This window comes from Anguilla anguilla, chromosome 5, assembly GCF_013347855.1.
Source record: "Anguilla anguilla isolate fAngAng1 chromosome 5, fAngAng1.pri, whole genome shotgun sequence".
In the NCBI taxonomy this organism is placed as follows: Eukaryota; Metazoa; Chordata; class Actinopteri; order Anguilliformes; family Anguillidae; genus Anguilla; species Anguilla anguilla.
Genome location: NC_049205.1, coordinates 50,751,051 through 50,770,255, shown reverse-complemented (window position 1 = coordinate 50,770,255; position 19,205 = coordinate 50,751,051). Strand labels below are relative to the sequence as shown.

The window sequence follows — 19,205 nt, the reverse complement described above, 5'->3', positions numbered from 1 at the left end:
TCTTTGTTTCTGTGAGCAGCTAATCCAGGCATGTTTTCTGACAAATTTGATCACTTAAGAATTTAAATTGCATCTTCCCACCCCTTTTATTCTTCACTAAAATCAGTTATGTTCCCCACACACCAAATTCACCAATGTAACACCCAATTATATGGTTTGTGTTCAACACATAATGGCACTATCAGTTACAGAAAAGGCCAGAGAAGTATGAATCAATACAGTATGAATCAATACAGTATGAATCAATATTTATTACTTTTTGTAATCATATGTACAGTAAATTTACAACGCTTTATGATGTTTCGACATTTTTTAAATTTCAGAAGTCATTCTCTCACACACCCTCTCTCTTTAAATCAATATTAAAGAACATATTTACAAAGAAGGAACTTTTCGAAAAACTACAAAATGATAAAAGAAGTAAATAAAGGATTCATGTCAGCAGTGATTCTGTCTACTCAAGAGGATTTAACCAAAAGACAGAAATAGTGTGTTGTTACAGTGTGTTGTTACAGTGAAATACAACATGATGGACCTCAAAGAGTTTTCTTCAGGTTCATCACGACACCAATATTTATATTAAGAAATATTGCACCCACATAGAAAATGAGTATTCTATAATGGTAGATATATGGTCACTGACACCCAGTTTTGACAAGTGTATATGAAATTTGATGAGTCCTGCAAAGAGCACACAGACTTGTAAATATAGAAAAATGATTACTCTTTTTTTCAGATGCAGAAAACCCAACTGCTGTGCTTAGCATTGTCTGAATGCCTGAAAAACAGTCCCTGTGTGCTGTCACACTAAACCCCTTGATAAAACATAAAGGCAATCTAAAATTTAAATGTCATATAAGTTATATATTTTTCTAATGAAGTAAGAATCACTGGATAGCATATTCTTGACATTTAATAGAACATGTCTGTGTGTGTGTGTGTGTGTGTGTGTGTATGTGTGTGCAATATACATACAGACAGACAGATATACACATACAAATACTCACAGAATACTGAAAAAGAATGCACAAAATATTTTCTTCCAGAACCAAACATTTGAACTGCTTAGATGAGAAAAAAAAAAAAAAACATGGATCATAGATACAAAGCTATAATTATCTACCCAAAACCTAAAGCATTTCCTCTTGTGTTCTCATGTGTATACATATATCCCTCAACTATATTATCATATGGAGAACATAGGCAGTGGTACTCTATAGGATTTCAATAAACTCCACAAGTGACTGTTCTACACACCGTATCACCCAAAACAAATCTGTTGCCTGCAATATGTACGCAAAAGTGCAAAGAGGCACTTTAACACAATGCTTTAAAATAGTGCTGCAAAAAACATTAATTAATTTAGGTTCTATAGCAATAATCTTCTACATTGTAATTTTCCAACATGCACTCCCCTTCAGTGCCAGCCAGGTGATTATCAATAGATAATAAAAAAAACTATTTCTGGCAGAGAGAGAAAGGCATTTTGCTGGTTGAGGCTAGACTTATTCCAGCCTCACTGTATAATTATTCACAATTATTGCTCTACTAGTTGAATTTGAGGATGTAATGAATTATTTTCATGTCATCTGCTCATCACTGTGAACTTAAATAACCTCATGTTTTCTACTGTGTGGATAAAGCAGCACGTTTAGATGCACAAATACAGAATCAGATTTTAAACTTTTCTTGGATTGGAGAACATAATATAAGGGGAGTGGGTACTGTAATATGAATGCTTGCACCTTACTGAATTTTAGTATACTTATTATAGTAATATGAATGGTGTTATTGCAGTCAGCATTTTCATAATCATCACCCTGGCTGCATCGTTTGCAGCAAATAAGGCAAGGTATACATTAAATAAATTAACAAACAACAGAAAACAAATAAAATAAAAATAGGCAGAACGCCCACAGGATATAGAGACCTGCTTTGCCACATGCTCATGTTCTCACTCGCTTACAAACATGCAAACACACACATTCAAGCACACTAACTTAAGCATATAATACACATAGTAACAGATACCAGTGGCCCAGCTGTATTTCTGTATTAGCCATTCCGTTCCCTGAGCTGAAACTCAACGACTGTACCTGACAGTGAACATGTCTTTTACTTCAATGTCAGTCTGCAGGTCAGTACTATGTCACCAGATAATCTTGTCTGCGGCTTTTACTTTGGCAGACATCTAAAAATACACGGTAGCATTGGGAGGCACAACCCTGCCCCTTTCTGGAGCTCTAATAAAAGTCGTAAGCTCCTGTGGTAAGCGGCTCTGATCATATGTGCCGACACCTAGGGTTAATCTTCCCAGATTAGGACCGCCGAGGATAACTTAGACACTGCCTGCAGTTCATCAGCAGTGCTGGAGAGCATGTCTGTACCTGCCACCACCTGGCCTTCCAGTATAGGTACCTAAATTCATATTCAGATCTATAATCTATTCATTGCACTGACTTATTTATCAGGAAAATATGTTGTGTTTAGGTGAAAGATATGCAGAAACATTATTATATTTTTGTACACATTTCTAATGATAAAAAGTTACCCTATTTAAGTTGTGTAATGAAAGGCGGTTGGTTTTGGCTGCAAGAAGGTTCATTTTCATCCATGATCAGCCATATTGAAAACCTATGAATCTACTTGAAAATGTTGTAAAACACTGCTTGCACTCAATCAAAAAAATATATGTTTGTTTAAACTCTCCTTGATAATATATCCTGAAACCTTCTCCTTGATAATATATCCTGAAACAGGGAAACATGTCTCTACCTTCACTATATAATTTCCAAATTATTTTATTGCATCATTGGATTCACAGACATGAATAAAAATATGGTAGTTCAATTTTAGAGCACCTTTCTCCAAATAGATGTTCAGATTCCCTTTCAACAAAAGCAAGAAATCAAGAAGCCACTGAGTTTGTGTAATGTGTTCAGGTTTAGAAGCAATAGTCCAAACGTTTTCTGGGGTGGATCAATGACCTTACTTTTCCAGCACACAACTCTCTCAGCTGATTCCAAGGAGGAAAATAGAAAAACTAATTTTACCTGAACAACAATAAATTATTGGAATCGTTCAAGTCCCTAACTTGCTCATGCTGTTACACCCACAGAGCATCTGCTATAGAAGAAGCCTTGCTAGATGAGTTTGGACTCTGCATTTGCCCGCCCCGCCTGGGTTTTTGAGAATCTCAGCAGTGTTGCGTCAGATTTTCTAGATCTGGGTTCTTTGCAAGTACACCACTCATAGCGAGACACAGTCACTGCCAGACAAGATGCTCGGTTAAAGGGTTAGGCTTATTGAACATCTGCTGCTGAGCATTGTCATCAAGGATATACAATGTGGGAACAACAGTTTGTGCCCAAGAATTTATTCAGTCAATTTCCAACTTCACGTCACACTCAATCGCCTGTATCAAACCATAGTGGTGAAACCTAAATTGTTTGTCTTTATTTTCTTTGTTCCTATCTATTTTTTTTTTCAAATAGATGCCTTGATTAATTGAAAATCACTATGAAACATTCTAGTCTCTCACACAATTGAAAGTATAGTCTATTTTTCAGTAGGTAAGTGATCAGACTACAGTAGTCCAGTTCAAAGATGGTCAGTTTGAGTTTATTCAGGGCAATATGAAATATCTACTAAACAAATATAAAATATTTATATCCAATCTTTTTATAGTTTGTTTTTTTATGTTCTTTGTTTTTCACCAGGGAGGAAACTTGTGGAACTCAGGGTAAGGCAGAGCAGGGGTCTGTGTGCTGTGTTATTCGCGTTTCCATGGTTCCTCCTCAACAAGAGAGTACTCCGCAGTGGAGCCATTTGTGGTTACCTGAAAGCAATTATCAGGAACATCTGACCAAGGCACTGTCAAATGCATTTCTCTCTTTTCTACAGTTTGGAGCAGAGAAACTCTTATTGTAATACACAAAGGCCCCTGAAATTTTCATCACCATATCAAGGTTGACTTTGTTATTGACCCAAATGGGTATATCCTCATTAATTATTGCTATATTCTATCCTTTATTTGAATGTTATGTAAGACATGATGTCATGATTTAATTTTGGTTATTAATACATTATCAAATCAGAACACTGTTATTTTTACTTTACTGGATATCCTTGCATGACATAGATTCTCTGCTCCAATACATATGGGTGTAATTATAAGAAAGAAAGTTTTGGGGAGACCTGAGCTACAGCTAGAATATAAGGGTCGCACTATCACACGACGGTTTCAAGAACAATCACTGCTGATGCTTAAAAACTTAATAAACCCACTACTTTAGGCATAAAATTGAACATACATATGCTTTCCACAAACATCGTAGTTCATAGAACACGTACTTTAAAAAGTTGGCTTGAGTTCAAACAAAATACTTAAGTCTCTGCAATAATGTAATTTTGTGAATAATGGGTAAAATTTATGTAAACAATTACATGCATAGTGGACCAAAACATACATGAAAGTAAAAAAAGAATAGAGGAAATAGCAGCCTTTATGTCCTCAACAATCCACAATATGTCGAAACATCGTGCATAACCATTTTTTTTTTTGGTATGGCCTGTCATAAAATCTCTTATGCACTGCTGGTATGAGCTGCTATAACACTGGTGCTACAGTTAGAACCATTTGTTCAGCCACACCAGCCAGAGCCAGGTTGGCAAAATCATTAAAGATTCCAGTGATTTAGACTGTATTGCACTTCACCAGACCTGGGTCAAATACGTATTCGTTTTGGATTCAAATACTTTTCTGTGCTCTATTGATCTTGCTGGTGTAACTGAGCCTGCCAATATGACCAGAAGGCGGGGTTTGCACTTTTTGATAGCATTTCATTGGTTCCAATACACCAGACAAGATCAGTAAAGTGTATTTGAATCCAAAACAAATCCATATTTTAGTCAGGTCTGCACTTCACACTGTCCTTTTGATCAATGTCGTATTGCTATATTTTGCAAATGATTTACTGCTTCATAAATGTAATGGGATGGGGGCTACTGGATGGCTCGCTCATCCTGCTAAGACACAGTCACTGTGTTCAGTATACCCCATGATCTGCTATTGTATCCTGACTGTCATAGTACCTGTGGCCATTAACAATGCAGGGCAGCACACAAGTGACTGTAGTGTTGCCCAGGGAGGGACTGGCTCAGGTTGTCCATATCCCATTGCACATCAGCAGCTCCTCTAGTTGACTGGGCTCTTCCAGCCTGCCTGTGGCCTGCTCGCGACTGCTGCACATGAAGTATACTCAAAGTGCTCTGACTCTGCCGCTCTGTAGTGCAGAGCTTCAGATGAGATTACAGACCTTATCTGCAGTCTCCTGAATTAACAAAGACTAATGGGGCAATACATTGGGAGAAAAATATAGACAAACATGCTGATAAGGCTTGAGATACTACGCAACATTAATGAAGTATCCCTTGGCCTTTGGTGGTCCAAACAATAAAAAACATTTATAAATATATCTTTGAAATGTGGGTATTTTTAGACAGAAACCCCTTTTTAGAGTAACAGGGACTGCTTTAGTGAAACTGCAAAAATAGAATAAATCCTCTTACACAAAATACTACACAAAATAGATATGATTAGGAATTAAGAGCAGATACAGCCATATAAATACAAGCATTAGAATAGCCCAGACTGTTAATTGCATAGTTGAAAAAGACATTTGATTCATTATGTTTGTTTCTTTATCTTATGAAATGGGGGGGGGGGGGGGGTATTCCCATTATCTCTCCTGGAGGGAACATTTAGCTGATTTGCATCCTTTTGCCCACAAAGAGAGAATACTTTGGGACTGTGTGGTTCAGAGAGTGTGATTTTGAAGGGCTATATTTTTTGTGATGCAGACCAATGCCTCCCTGAGCCCTGATGTACAGCTTCAGGGAAATGACATTGACTTTTTTTGTTTAAATGCAGATAAATGCATAATATCGACATGGCACAAAAACTGCTATTCCACTTGAGTGAGTGGTAAAGAAATATGGTCATATTTATTTTGGAGTAAAAAAGTTTTTTTTTTTAAATATGTGTATTTATTTACATGAGCATTTAAACATGCAGGAAAAGATGAAAATAAATGTGGAGCAGGCAGGCAGGCATGGCAAACGTTGCTATATACAAGTCTCTATATCCGTAAGACTGAAATGTACCTTGCAGTCATCTACCAAGACTGAGTTGTGAGTGGCATAAACACACTGGTTGGTGTTGTTTTCGTGGTGGTTCTTGAGATCATCATAGTAGCAATGTGCCTTGTCCATCTCAATGTCATCTAATCTCGTCTGATTAGAGTCCAGGCTGTCCAGCTCCTCTTTTGACAGATGGTACACGATGCCCGCACCATAGGAGTCACCCACTACATTGACAGAGGTCCGGAACCGATCCCTATTTGGGGAGTAGAGGAGACACAGACACATAAAAATGAGAATGGGTAACTTCTAGGGGACAATGAATTTTGATTTTGAAGCTCATGGAGAATTTTACATGCTGTAAATCAATATGACATTTTGTTTTGATACCTCTCTTATTTATAAAGTACTGATACAGCAATTTCTGCAAACTGTATGAGCCCAAATATTGAGCTTTCTAAATATAATGTATAAAGTGATAAAGAAATACCATGTTTAGCTTTTCTGGAATAAATGTGTGTGTGTGTGTGTGTGTGTGCATGTATGTGTCTGAGAAAGAGAGAGAGCTCATGTGTGTGTGTGTGCTTGTACGTGTATGATTATGTGTGTGACTGTGCTTTTGTGTGCCTGTGTGTGTGTGTGTGTTTATTGAATTTACTCACAGAAGCCAGTCCACAGCCACCAGCAGGCTGATGTCCTGCGTGGGCAGTCCCACAGCAGTCAGGATCAGAAGCATGGTAACGAGTCCAGCACTGGGTATACTGGCTGCCCCCACACTCGCTAGAGTAGCTGTTAGACTGAGGCCAGGAACAATGTGGAACAGATATCATGAGTAAAGTGTCTGACAGTGCAGGGACAATAATCAGTGCTAAAACCAAAAATAGCAGAAACATTTTTTTAATGAACAACAACAACAGATAACATCTAACACTTCTAACCACACAGCTTACAGTACATGCCACCAGGCAATGGTCCATAAGAGCAACGATAACTTCTTTAAAATTCCTAAATGTAATTAGCAATTTACCGAATTCGGTCTTTCAAGTAAAATGAAGGGGAGAACAACAGAAGAGAGGTTAGGAAAGATGATAATGGCAATATTAGGGATTTACAGATATGAACACAAAACAAGAGACTAACCTGACTGTGACAATCTGGCCGGCATCTAAGTAGATACCATTCATTTGTGCAATGAAGATGGCTGCCACAGCCTCATAGAGGGCTGTACCGTCCATGTTGATGGTGGCACCAACAGGTAGCACAAAACGTGTTACCCTTTTATCAATGCCCAGGTTTTCCTCCAGGCATCGGAATGTGACAGGCAGTGTTCCAGCACTGGGAGAGAGGAAGAGACGAGAGAGCAGTTTTAGGAACAGAGCAGACAAACAGAAGGCAAACATGGCTGAAGTTGTCAAAACTTTGCACGTTCTCCACAAGAGGTATATTATACATGAGCTTAATTTATTTTCTTTAAAAAACAGATTTTCATGTGGCAAGTGTGCTCTAAAGTTGCTAAACTGCTGTCATATTTAAAAATACTGGCATGTATCAATAAAAATAAATACATTAAATATATCAGATCATTTAAAATGTAAGCAATATTATCACCGTCAGTAATAAATACTATTAGAAATTCTACAAATGCTAATTTTAGCAATGTCATTTTGCCTAATATTTCCCATTTAAAGAAACATTACATAAAGCAACACTTAATTTTGTGTTCAATGCTTAATATTGAAATATAAGTCTAGGCCATTTTGCCATGTATAAACATTACTAATCTAATTACTTTGTTAATAAATCACATTAAACTATAGTACAATAAATTAACAGTGTAATGGAAAAATAAGTAGATCCAGCACCACAAAAGAGAAAAAATTGCATATTTCATATTTATGAGAATTAGGACACACAAGAAGAACCCCTTGTACCTGGATGCTGTCCCCAAAGCAGTGATCCATGCTTGGAAGATGCCCATAAAGAAAGTGAAGGGATTTTTCCTGACGATGACAAAGTAGATAAGAGGCAGAAAGATGCCGCCGTGGATTATGAGTCCCACGACAACTGTCACCATGTACAATCCCAGTTGCCGTGCCACCACCTCCAGGTCTTTGATGGATATGATCTTTCCACAGATCAGGCAGGCGATACCCAGTGGTGAATACCTGTAAGAACAGGAACATCAGCTTACTGTGATGTTTCCGGTCTTAGTTTAGTGGTTGGGATTGTTGTAGTCATAAATTATTCAAAATACAATTATATTTCAGGATAGGTAGTTCATTACCTTTCATAATCCCATTTTTGTTTTCAAAGAACATGTGGAATAGTAATTGCACCATGTTTACAGCCCTTCTAACCCAGTGTAATACCCATAACTTTTTTTTTTTTAGTTCAATTGATGAATAAAAAATGTGATTCGCATACAAAAAAGTGCTGAATAAGCTCCTGGGAATTTCCTGTGACAACAGCTTACAATTATAGGATTCTATCTGCGGATAAGATCGATGTTTATTAATTCCACTCTGTTGGGAATTTCCATTTTTTCATTTTACAACCATTTTCTGTCTTACTAGTAAGCATATACACAATATTGTTAAGAACTTGTTAAAAATGACTGACCACATGATCATGCTGACAAGAGTCATGACGATCTCATTTAAGATGTTGAAGAAATCCAGCATCAGCCTTGCCTTCTCCCCCATCTTCCCCATGCATATCCCAAATGCAATGAAGAAGCCGATAAGGCCTAAAATAAAAAAATAAAATAAAATAACACAAATAGAATTTTTACATTTATGCTATATCATATGGATTTAGTCTCAAAAAAATTATATGGATGACCATACATCAAAATTGGCAAAACATAAACCTAGCAGCATTTGCAATAAGAATTTCAGAAACCATTTTGCTAAGCTCAACACAGAAGTTAGTATAAACAACATAAATCAATTCTAGTGCAATTACCAAAAAGTTAAAGAACTGTCAAGTTTATAGCACTAGATAGATTACACCATCAGCTTTAAAAGGTGTTTTTATGTAGATTATATATGCTCAATAAACCATACCTAATACATTCATTCCACCCTTGAACTGAAGGGCCTTTTTGATGACAATCACAGGCTGAGGCGGAGCTTTTGTTCCACTGAGAAGGAAATCATCCATGGTGCTGTTCACTTCTTCCGTGTAATCTGGAATCTGCTCCACTTTCTTTGAGACTGTTTGAATCTGTGAGGATGTACAAAAAACAGGACTAAAATATAAAAAATTGGGCCTATTCATTTTCCTAGATAAGGATTTACTTTAATAGACAATGTCTTCATGAATGTATGGAGCTCATGAACAAAAAATGTTTACTGGACCTAACCTGCTGAAAGCAAGCCTGAACCAGGTTCTCTGGGAAGAGGTTCCTGATGAGGTCGAGGAATGCATCCAAACTCGACACCTCGTCATTCTTGTTTCCCTCCCCGAGGTGGGCCTTCAGTTTTGGGTTACCGGGGTGAATGGCCAGCACCAAGATCACACCAAGTACGGCTGCGACGATTGTGGTAGACATGTAGTAGACCATGGCCCTGGTGCCTAGACGTCCGCTAGATTTAGCATCTAATCCCGCCAGACCTGGTTGAAAGAAGCACCATGCACATGTGAGTACCATTCAGATGCTGCCATATTTATCCAGTTATATCCTGAATTGTGAGAACCTAGGGTGGGAGAGTCACCTCTATGTGTGACATCTCATTGGCTGCTCATTTTTACCTCAATATATACAAATATTTAAAGGATAAAAAATAGTAATTCCTGTACAAGAATACAAATCTTTTTGTGGTATCACTTCTACGCAGACATACTTATCAACAGAACTGGCAGTTTGTGCCTATTCTTTATGATTCATATTTCTGTGGTCTGCTGCAAGAGGTGATGACATAGCCAGAAACAGGAAGCAGAAGAAAATAGTCCTCAAAATGGTAATTAGCAATCGACAAGGAAATAAACATTTGACAATTTGTCATTTTTAAAGAGCACTTATTTAAAATGACATTTATTTTGACTGCTACGCAATGGGACTTTAATTTTAGACATTGACAAAAATAAATAAAATCTATTTTACGTGCCATTTTGCAGAGTTAAATGATATATACTGTACCTGTGATTAAACTGGATATTATGAGAGGCAGAATAACCATCTTCAGCATCCTCATGAGGATGTCTCCAGGGAAACCAATGATCATTATGACATCAGCAGGCAGTGGGGAGACATAGCGCAGGAGCATTCCAGAGGTTGACCCCACAATCACACCTATAACCCAGAGACAGGTGTTTGTGAGACACAGCACACCCATGATTTAGACCTTTACTGGATAGATATACAATGTAAGTTATATTCAAATGTAATCCCACTGTTCTTATATGTGTTTCTTCATAGTACTAAATAAAATCTGACACAAATTACTGATTGGCCTTTTTTTATTAACCAAATTTGTAACAGCCAATAATGAACAGACTTGAAATGTTTTGCTTGTTTTCATTACTGTTTTTAAGCATTTTCAACTCATTCACCATGCAATTTTCAGTTGCATGCAATTATCAAATGTAATTCTAATGCATACAACACATTCATAAATTATGAAACACACCCTACACACAAGTATGCTAAGATGTAATTGTGCTACAGACATTGTAATTCTTTGCATTCTGATCTACATAATAGCCAGCCTTGCTACTCTAGTGGATCACAAAACACAGACCACAGCATCTGCTCTGAGCACTGCACTGCATTTCGAGCTAGGCATTGCTTAATGCATACAGGTATACCTCAGTAAACGAATGTGTTCATAGCCTGACATCCCCTTCTGTGGTTTCCGAGGTTCATTAGATGCAAAGTCTTTAGGCTTTTCCTTAATCCCAAAAGTCATTATACCTGTTCCTCCATGGACACGCTATCTCCACCCTCCATTTTAAACATGTTTCCATGTGGACTGGAACAGCCATCTGTCTACCAGCTGATCTGCACAGTCACTGTGCTGGTGGACAGCACCTCCAGCACAGCTGTCACTGACAGAATGGAGATTCCCAATTGACCCTTGTCCCTGGGTGATCCCATGGCCAATTATGATTAGATTCAGACTCAATTCTGCATTAAAGATTAATATTCCAGCTCAATGCATTACTGAGGAGACCCAGCTTACGCCAATCATAAAGCATCGTATCCATTCCCTTAGGACCAGGGGGTACTGACCCAGAATTGTGAGTGTGAGAAGCATGTTTTGGAAGAGCGTCTGGCAGATACCCCCACACATGGGCTTAGCCGGGGTGTCCACAGGCTCCAGGTGGCTCTCATGCATCCTGACCTCCACTTGCTTAGGCATCGCGTTGCCACTGACAGAGCAGAGAAGAAGGTTAATTTATGGTAGCGCTCGACTTTCGTCCATGATTTATCTAGCTAAATTTGAAAAAAAGTGCATAGAATTTTATTTGGATTAACTCTTTTTCCTCGCTCTCTCAAAATCACACATTAACGCTGGCATGAGCCTCCTCACTAACAAGTTCATTGCACTGTATTGCCATTATGCACAACATTTAAAGCTGGATAAGGAGGAGAACAACAAATAAATGCTTGCACAAAACGTATCCGAGCATTGCCGTTTCAAGATTACAGCAAATACATATGCATGTACTGAACATGGCTGGTTAGTTCCTTTTAGCAATGCTGCTGTCGTGCTACTTCAAAACCAGCAGATGGAAGGATGATATTAGGGTGATGATTAAAAGGGCACTGCCTTTAAGACTGACTTTTAAAAGGAATAAGCCGAAATCAGATTTCAAAGAACAGATGTAGCATTTGGATTAGTGCACATGTTGAGACTTACTTGTCATGGAAGGCAGCATGTTCCAAGTTTTGCATTATGACACAGTATCTGGTAGAAAGAGGGCAAGACCAGAATGTGGGCTTATTTTGAAATTATTTACATTTACATACATTCATCTACATTTGCAATCAATCTACTCACATATGCAAACCCTAACCCTAACCCTTCCAATCATATTGTGTCTTCATTGCTAATGCAACTGGTATGACAGCTGGCATGGAAAACTTTTATTTACAACTGAAGATATTATTGGTCTAAGGAATACCTTTATCACAAGCACCGTATTTCACAAAAACTGAATTCCATAATTTAAAAAAAAACTGAACACTGTTGAAAATGACAATTAATTTGATTGTATGCATAGATTTGAAAAAACTGTCTTACTCATTGCCATTATGCAGAATAACAATCAGCACAACGTTGATTGGTTTCATTTCACATTTTCCATTAAGGGCGTAACTACAGTAATCCCACTATAAGACCCAACCATAATTTATGATATCTTCCAAAATGAGTCAGCACAATGTGTGTCTACAGTGTATGTACAACTGCTATAGCCTAAGATTTGTATAAAGTGAACCATTTCAAATGCTTGCAAGTATGATGCAAAGCATTAGGGTGGGAGGGAGAGAGAGAAGACAGAGCATCACATGACCATCTACAATATAGAGCAGTGATCCCAAACCCTGGTCTTGGAGAGCCTGCTGTTTTTTCCTTTTGTTATTTTCAGTCAGAATGATTTAGACACAAGGAACAAATTGATGCGAGAACTTCTAACTACTGAGTGACAATGAAAACAATCCAAGACCAGGGTGTGGGGGTCCCCGGTGTACAGGAAGGGAGAATCATGTACCAAGTGTAAAAATCAGGAGGAATGGAATGAAGCTCTTGAAGACAGAGATACAGAAAACAGCAGCATGTCCTCATCTGGAGTCTCACACCTTAACCTGACCACACAAATCCCTAATGTGGGACATTGTCAGTTGATGCATCATTTGATCCAGAACAGTGTCATTTGTTGCCTTTCTATCGGTTCACTTTGTCCTAAGCATTTTAAGTTTATCATGTTTCACCACACACACACACACACACACCACAAAATGATATACATCTTTCTTAACAACTTTCATTATGTATGACTTATCTCTTAATCACACTTATGGAACAACACATCCATATTAGTGAGAAATATGAAAATTGTTCCCTCTTGGAAAACAATGCAAATCAATGAGGAAAGATGTTTTTTCCACATTTCCCATTCTGTATGTTCTGTAACAAGCCATTCATTCAGCAAAGATGTAAACCCCTCAGTACTGGTCAGTACTAACTGACAAAAGGCATGGAAGTATAGTCTTCTCATTGAAGAAATCTTCTATGCTGTTCTGAAATTTTGAAAAAATGGTATGCACATTCAAAGATAAAAAGGTACCAACACAGCACTAATTTGTATCTTGTTGTTCATAACATTGCCTTCACTTTTTGCAGGAGGCTTACTGCTGATATTACAGAAGGGAGCAAACAGAAAAAAGGATTTAAAAGATTAAATATATCGGAGGTCTGGTCTTTAACGTCTAGAGACTCCTTGCCTGATCTCTTTACACTGGCGATTGGGGGGGGGGGGGGGGGGGGGGGGGGGGTGACCTTTGACCGTCATGCAGTCCAGTGCTTGGCCGTTCTTGTAATCCTGACTCTGACTTTGACGTCCTCTTGCTACTGTGCTAGTACAAGACACTCTGTGTCCTCCAAAGCAGTTCACCAACCAGCTGATCTCAGCGGCATCACATGACGCGCATGAGGACTCTCCACTCGAAACAAACTGAACCTGCAGTGCTACCTAATTCTGCTGACCTCTGGTAATTAAATTAGCATGTGCTGTGATGCAATGTATGTTCAGAGCAGGCAAATTCATGCCCATTATTATTATATGTCTTGGAGCCCTTTTCATGTTGTCCCCACTTTAACAGCTTCCTGGAACTCCTCTGGGGTTCCCAAGCAGTCTCATAGACATTAACAAGAGAGGTGCACAAGAAGAAAAAGGTAACAGCTCCAACTTTTATTATGAGTTTACCAGTCTTTAGTTCAGAACACAAAGAATTTCACCCTAAAATTTTGATATGTTGCTAATTTTAAAACAACTGCATTGTACCATTGGACTTTGTTGGATAATGACATAAGATTAATAAGGAAACAGGTGCGAACAATCATCAAATCAGAATGCAATAAATGTGATTGACAAGAAAGCAATTGTCAGAAAAAGTGATTGGCATCTACATTGATTCCTCATGGGTCTCCAAAGAATGACTGCCAACATGATTAAACATTCTTTCTTTCTGAGCAGAACAGTTTATACTTCATAGTGCTTTTAGTTTCAGGTCTGTGCTAGTCTGGGTAATCACTACATGTGTGACAGCCACATTTTAGTATATATTTTAGTCTGGTATTTTTTGGTCAATTGTGGTTGACATATATGATGATCTAGACATGCTGACATTATTGTAACATTCTTATAATTACAACCCATTCAATCCTGTCTCTCTCCTTTAAGAACTGTCAGTTGTCAGCATTTGGATTCTGCTCTGACTGGACTGTTTTTGATATTATTGCATTATGTCTTGACTGCAAAACAAAATTATGTTGGTAATTGGAACGGAATAATTGTATTATTCATTGTCCAAATATCCAAAAATAGAAGGGTTCTCACTGTTACATGGTTAATTTTTCCTTTGATAGCTTGTGTTTTTTAAATAACACTGAAATTAAGAGAAGAAACAGTAAAATGTCTGAAAAGGGGAACTTTTCTTTGCATAATAAAGTCATTTGAGAGCACAGTAAGGGCACTTAATATTAAGTTCAGATGCTGAAGTAATTTACATTACTCCAGCTAAGCCAGTGTGTGGTATTATTGCTACTCTTAGGGTACACCTTGACAGAATTGCGCCCCTAACAGTTCACGTGCCACTGCAGGAGACAGGCAGTGAACGAGCTAATGATCTGACTACTGTCTGATACATGCATTTCCCACTCTAATGAGATTTCACCCTGTTTTGCTTTGCAAACCGGTTAAAATTAGCACTTGTAGTCCCACAGTAATTGCGTTGCACAACAGCCGAGGCTACCCAGGAAAGGTCAAGGTGTCATTAAAAAGGCAGGATTAGATCAGAGGCTTACGCAGTAGGGATTTCACTGTCTTTGAGGAGGGCCTGAGGGTTTACATCTCATCTCACAGGTTCAGCAGACAGATGAACCCTTGACTTTCTTTGCTGTGTCAGAGATACACCAACATCATAAATTCCCAACTGATAGGTCCCCTGTAGGCACACTAGGCACACAACCTTACACAGTACAGTTTGCTACAGGATAACGTAACTACCTTCGAATATGTAATTATTCTGCCAAGACTGAACCACTGGACACTTGGTGATGCAAAGTATTTTTGAAATGCTGTGGCCCTTGTGTAAGTTATGCTAAAATAGCAGAAGTCGTCAGCGTGCTCATTGTAAATGGGAACTGAATTCACTACTAAATTCACTCCGAGTCAGTTCTATCCCTTTCATAAACTGGATTGCTGTCCAGTTCATTAATATGTGCAGGGCAGCTATGTTGATGCATGTCGTAGAGTGTCTTGAGATCCAGGGACACAGGCACAACCTGACATTAGCTGCATCCTATTAGTGTTCTTGAGTGACCTTTACTCCATACTTACAAGCCAAACCGACAGGCCCAGCAAGAGTGACAATTTCCATTTGTGATGAAATAGTTAGGTTCATATGTGAAGTGACACTGTAGGCCTCCACCCTAATCATAAAAATCATTTTGTCAACATTAAGTATAGATTAATATGAGTACATGCAATATAATTACACAAAACTATACAGAATAACCTCATTTTCAAGCACCACCTGCACTTTTTTGCTTTGAAGGGGACGAACATACTGGCACAAGACAATTAAGGTGATCATCTCATCTTAACTCACACGTTTTTGCTTGTCTCCTCGTCTCCATTCATAAAAGTTGAGGATTGTACAAACAATAAATGGTTTGACAAAGTATTCCTACTGCCCAATCACAGTCAATGTCTCACAATATAAGGCAGTTTCTAGACAACATCAAAAAAATATGACGGCCATATAATGGAGAAACCAGCCATAAATCACCAAATGTAACTAGAAACAGGCTTATTATGAATGCAACAAATAGCCAAATCTCACCAGAATCTTCTTACCTGTTTATGTTGCAGTTTTCAATAGAATGTCACAGTAACTATTTACTCTTCAGCCATTGGCTGCAGTGAAGGATTTGAAAAGACTGGGGAGATCACAGCTTATCCATCCACTTTTTAAGTCAGGATCCTTGAAAGATTTTATCTCCCAGAACATGTGCTGACAATAATTGAGTATTTGCAATCACGATGCACTGTCACAGGCCAGCTGTCCTGTCTTTAAATCCAAACAGAAGGATTTCACCAATGCCAAAGGAAGACTCAGGATGATGCATGCATTTGCCCAGGCAGTCTGGACCAAGAGTGGGTGCCAGAGAAATGAACCATCTCCAAGCTTTGCACCAGACTCTCTGGGGGAACAGGAGGGAGAGGGTGGAGTCAGTGACCCAGCTTAAGTGTAAGTGGCAAGGGACAATCCCTGTGGCTCCTGCTCTAATCCCAGTGAAAAGCATGTTCTGCAATGTGTTCTGCTGCTCTGTGCAGTAGTGTCTAGTAGACTGGATAAAAATAATGCAAAGGCATGAGGTCAACTAAGAGTATCATAATTTATGTGCGTACAATAAGATATGCAAATGCACATCTATTTCAAACTGGTTGCAATAATATCACTCAAATTAAAAAACTGGGAATCGCCAAGCAGCAATTTAAATAGAAAATATCCTGTCCTGTACACGCAATTAGCTTAATCTGTGTTTTAATGTTCATGTAACAACAGAAACTCAAAACAAAGAGTTTAGATCAGCCATTAAATCTGATGTTGTTATGGTCCTTATTAAAGTTTGAAAAATACAAGGATAGCAGTAAATACAAAGGCATAGTATCCCACCCACAAATCCTCAGTGTAAACTAATTATCTCTTAATTCTGGGTTTGCAAGAATGAGGTGGTTATGTAACCGTGTTATTGGATATAAACCACTTGTTACAGCTGTTCTTTTGACTTGTGTACAAGGAAACAAAGATGAAATAGTATCACTGTCAATAATGTTAAATGTGTCATAATAAACCTGTCTCACTTATATATACAGATAATAGAGGGAGGTTTGCATGTTTATACCTTGAAAGAGTCACCAGTTACAGTGCTGTGAAAAAGTCTTTTTTTCCTGATTTCCTCTATTATTGCATATTTGTCTCACTGAATTATGTGGATTACCATTATGTGGATTGTATAGACCTATATTGTGAATTTGTAATGCATTGTATGATGTGATAAACTTGGTCTTTAGATTTTTTCAATTCTGATCAGATGGATTTAACTTTGCGAGAATATGTAAATGTGTCAAGATGAAGCACTGAGCAAAACCTGAGAATATCCATAAAAACTTTTTTTTGTGGATTGCATATGAACTGGAATTTTGTATTTTGGAGATCTGTGTTTGTGAAATGTGTGGTATCCATGTAATATTGCAACTGGTATTAGATAGTCGTGGTTAAAAATGTGTTTGGATATAATAATGTGTTTGGATGTAATAATGTGTTTGGACTTAATAACTGGGTGATTGAACGATTATTTACAGGTGTGTTTTTAGGCTTCTACCTTTTGATATAATGACCTGTTGAACTGATACCATTGTTACACCATGACGAAGACAAACTATATAATTGAATGAAATACCTCATCCAATTGGCTTTAGTTTCATCACTGCCATCAATGGATTTCTACATGTTGTTTTCATCAACAATCTAAGAAAATAAGGAAAAAGGAAATTAAAATATAACACTCAAAACATATAATACAATTACCACTGAGTGCAACATACAGCTTTTATATAACAGTGCATTAATGTAAATGAAAATGTATTGCCGAAACATGTTGGTGATTTTCAATGATAAGATCTTTTAACTGCATGTAGAGAAGTGTGCGATTTTGAAGATTCACCAATGTTCCAAGTGTTCTCCATCGGAAACCATGGCTCTCACTGTGTGCTTGTAGGCATAGTGTAAATAAATGAAATAATTTTAAAATGTGTTTAATGTTGACTCAGGTTCCCTTTGTCTAATATTACACTTGGTCTAAAGATCTGAAAACATTCAGTATGAAATATATCAAATTTAAGACTTTGGTGCTTGCATACCAGGCGGCAAAGGGGTCAGCACCAGGATATATCCAGAGGATCATCAGACCCTACACACCAGCCAGACCTCTCCGTTCTGCCACCTCTGGACGCTTGGCACCTCCCCCTCTTCATGTCTGTACTTCCCGTTCGCGTTCAATGTACTTAATATTCAAACAAGAGGATGCAATTTTTAAAAACACAACCCATGTGATTGAAGTGTGTGAAAGAAATACTGGAAGCCCCAACAATGCTAAATGGAAAACAAACAGAGGACATCCATATAACTGCAACAAGTGAATACGTACCAGAGGTGCAAAATCTGACAGCTTTAAAAACAACATTAACTCTATAACTATCCCACAGGTTTTTCAATGAGATTGCTCTTAAAGAAAAAGAGCATGATGTTCAGCTTGTTAGAGCTGAATACCACATGGGTTTTTACATAAGAAAAGGCCAAATTATCAAAACCGCAGAAGGTTGCTATTTGAGTGGATAGTTTGGGCGCATTAAGTCATCAACTAAGGTTGTGGGGGTGATCTGGGAGCAGCCTAATCCCCGCACTGTAGCCGGTCCCAGGCACATGGCCACACAATCATCTCGTGCTGCTCCACGCTCATTTTTTTTGTCGCGCCGGACGACGTCTCCAGCACGGCTCCACCTGACCAGTGACCACGATTAGCTGACAAGTGTCTAAAATTAACTAATCTGTTTTAAGCTGTTCTAATCTCAAGCAAACACACAGCCCAGAACACCTTGGACGCACATTGTTAAAAGAAGATGCTTCGATACACCACACTGGCTCAGAAACTCCTGTGACATTCGAAAAATGAAAGATGGTTGCTCTACAATTTTGCTTCATGTAACACCAATTCCAGTGCATCTACCAAAAAGAAAAAAAAAGTTTTTTCCTGCAGTGCCAAACGACA

The 19,205-nt window shown here is 38.1% G+C and overlaps 1 protein-coding gene across 1 annotated transcript; it reads right to left on the bottom strand.

Annotated features, from left to right (window-relative positions):
* Positions 1-231: 231 nt before the first annotated feature.
* On the bottom strand, positions 232-17,904 carry LOC118228264 (excitatory amino acid transporter 2-like). The gene is made up of 12 exons (XM_035419651.1): positions 17,838-17,904; positions 12,006-12,053; positions 11,375-11,514; positions 10,283-10,435; positions 9,506-9,756; positions 9,207-9,366; positions 8,761-8,887; positions 8,073-8,306; positions 7,282-7,476; positions 6,804-6,938; positions 6,166-6,397; positions 232-3,838 (listed from the first exon to the last, which is right to left on the bottom strand). Exons 1-12 carry the CDS (start codon positions 17,840-17,842, stop codon positions 3,773-3,775), a joined length of 1,746 nt encoding a protein of 581 aa, XP_035275542.1. The 5' UTR covers positions 17,843-17,904; the 3' UTR covers positions 232-3,772.
* Positions 17,905-19,205: the final 1,301 nt, after the last annotated feature.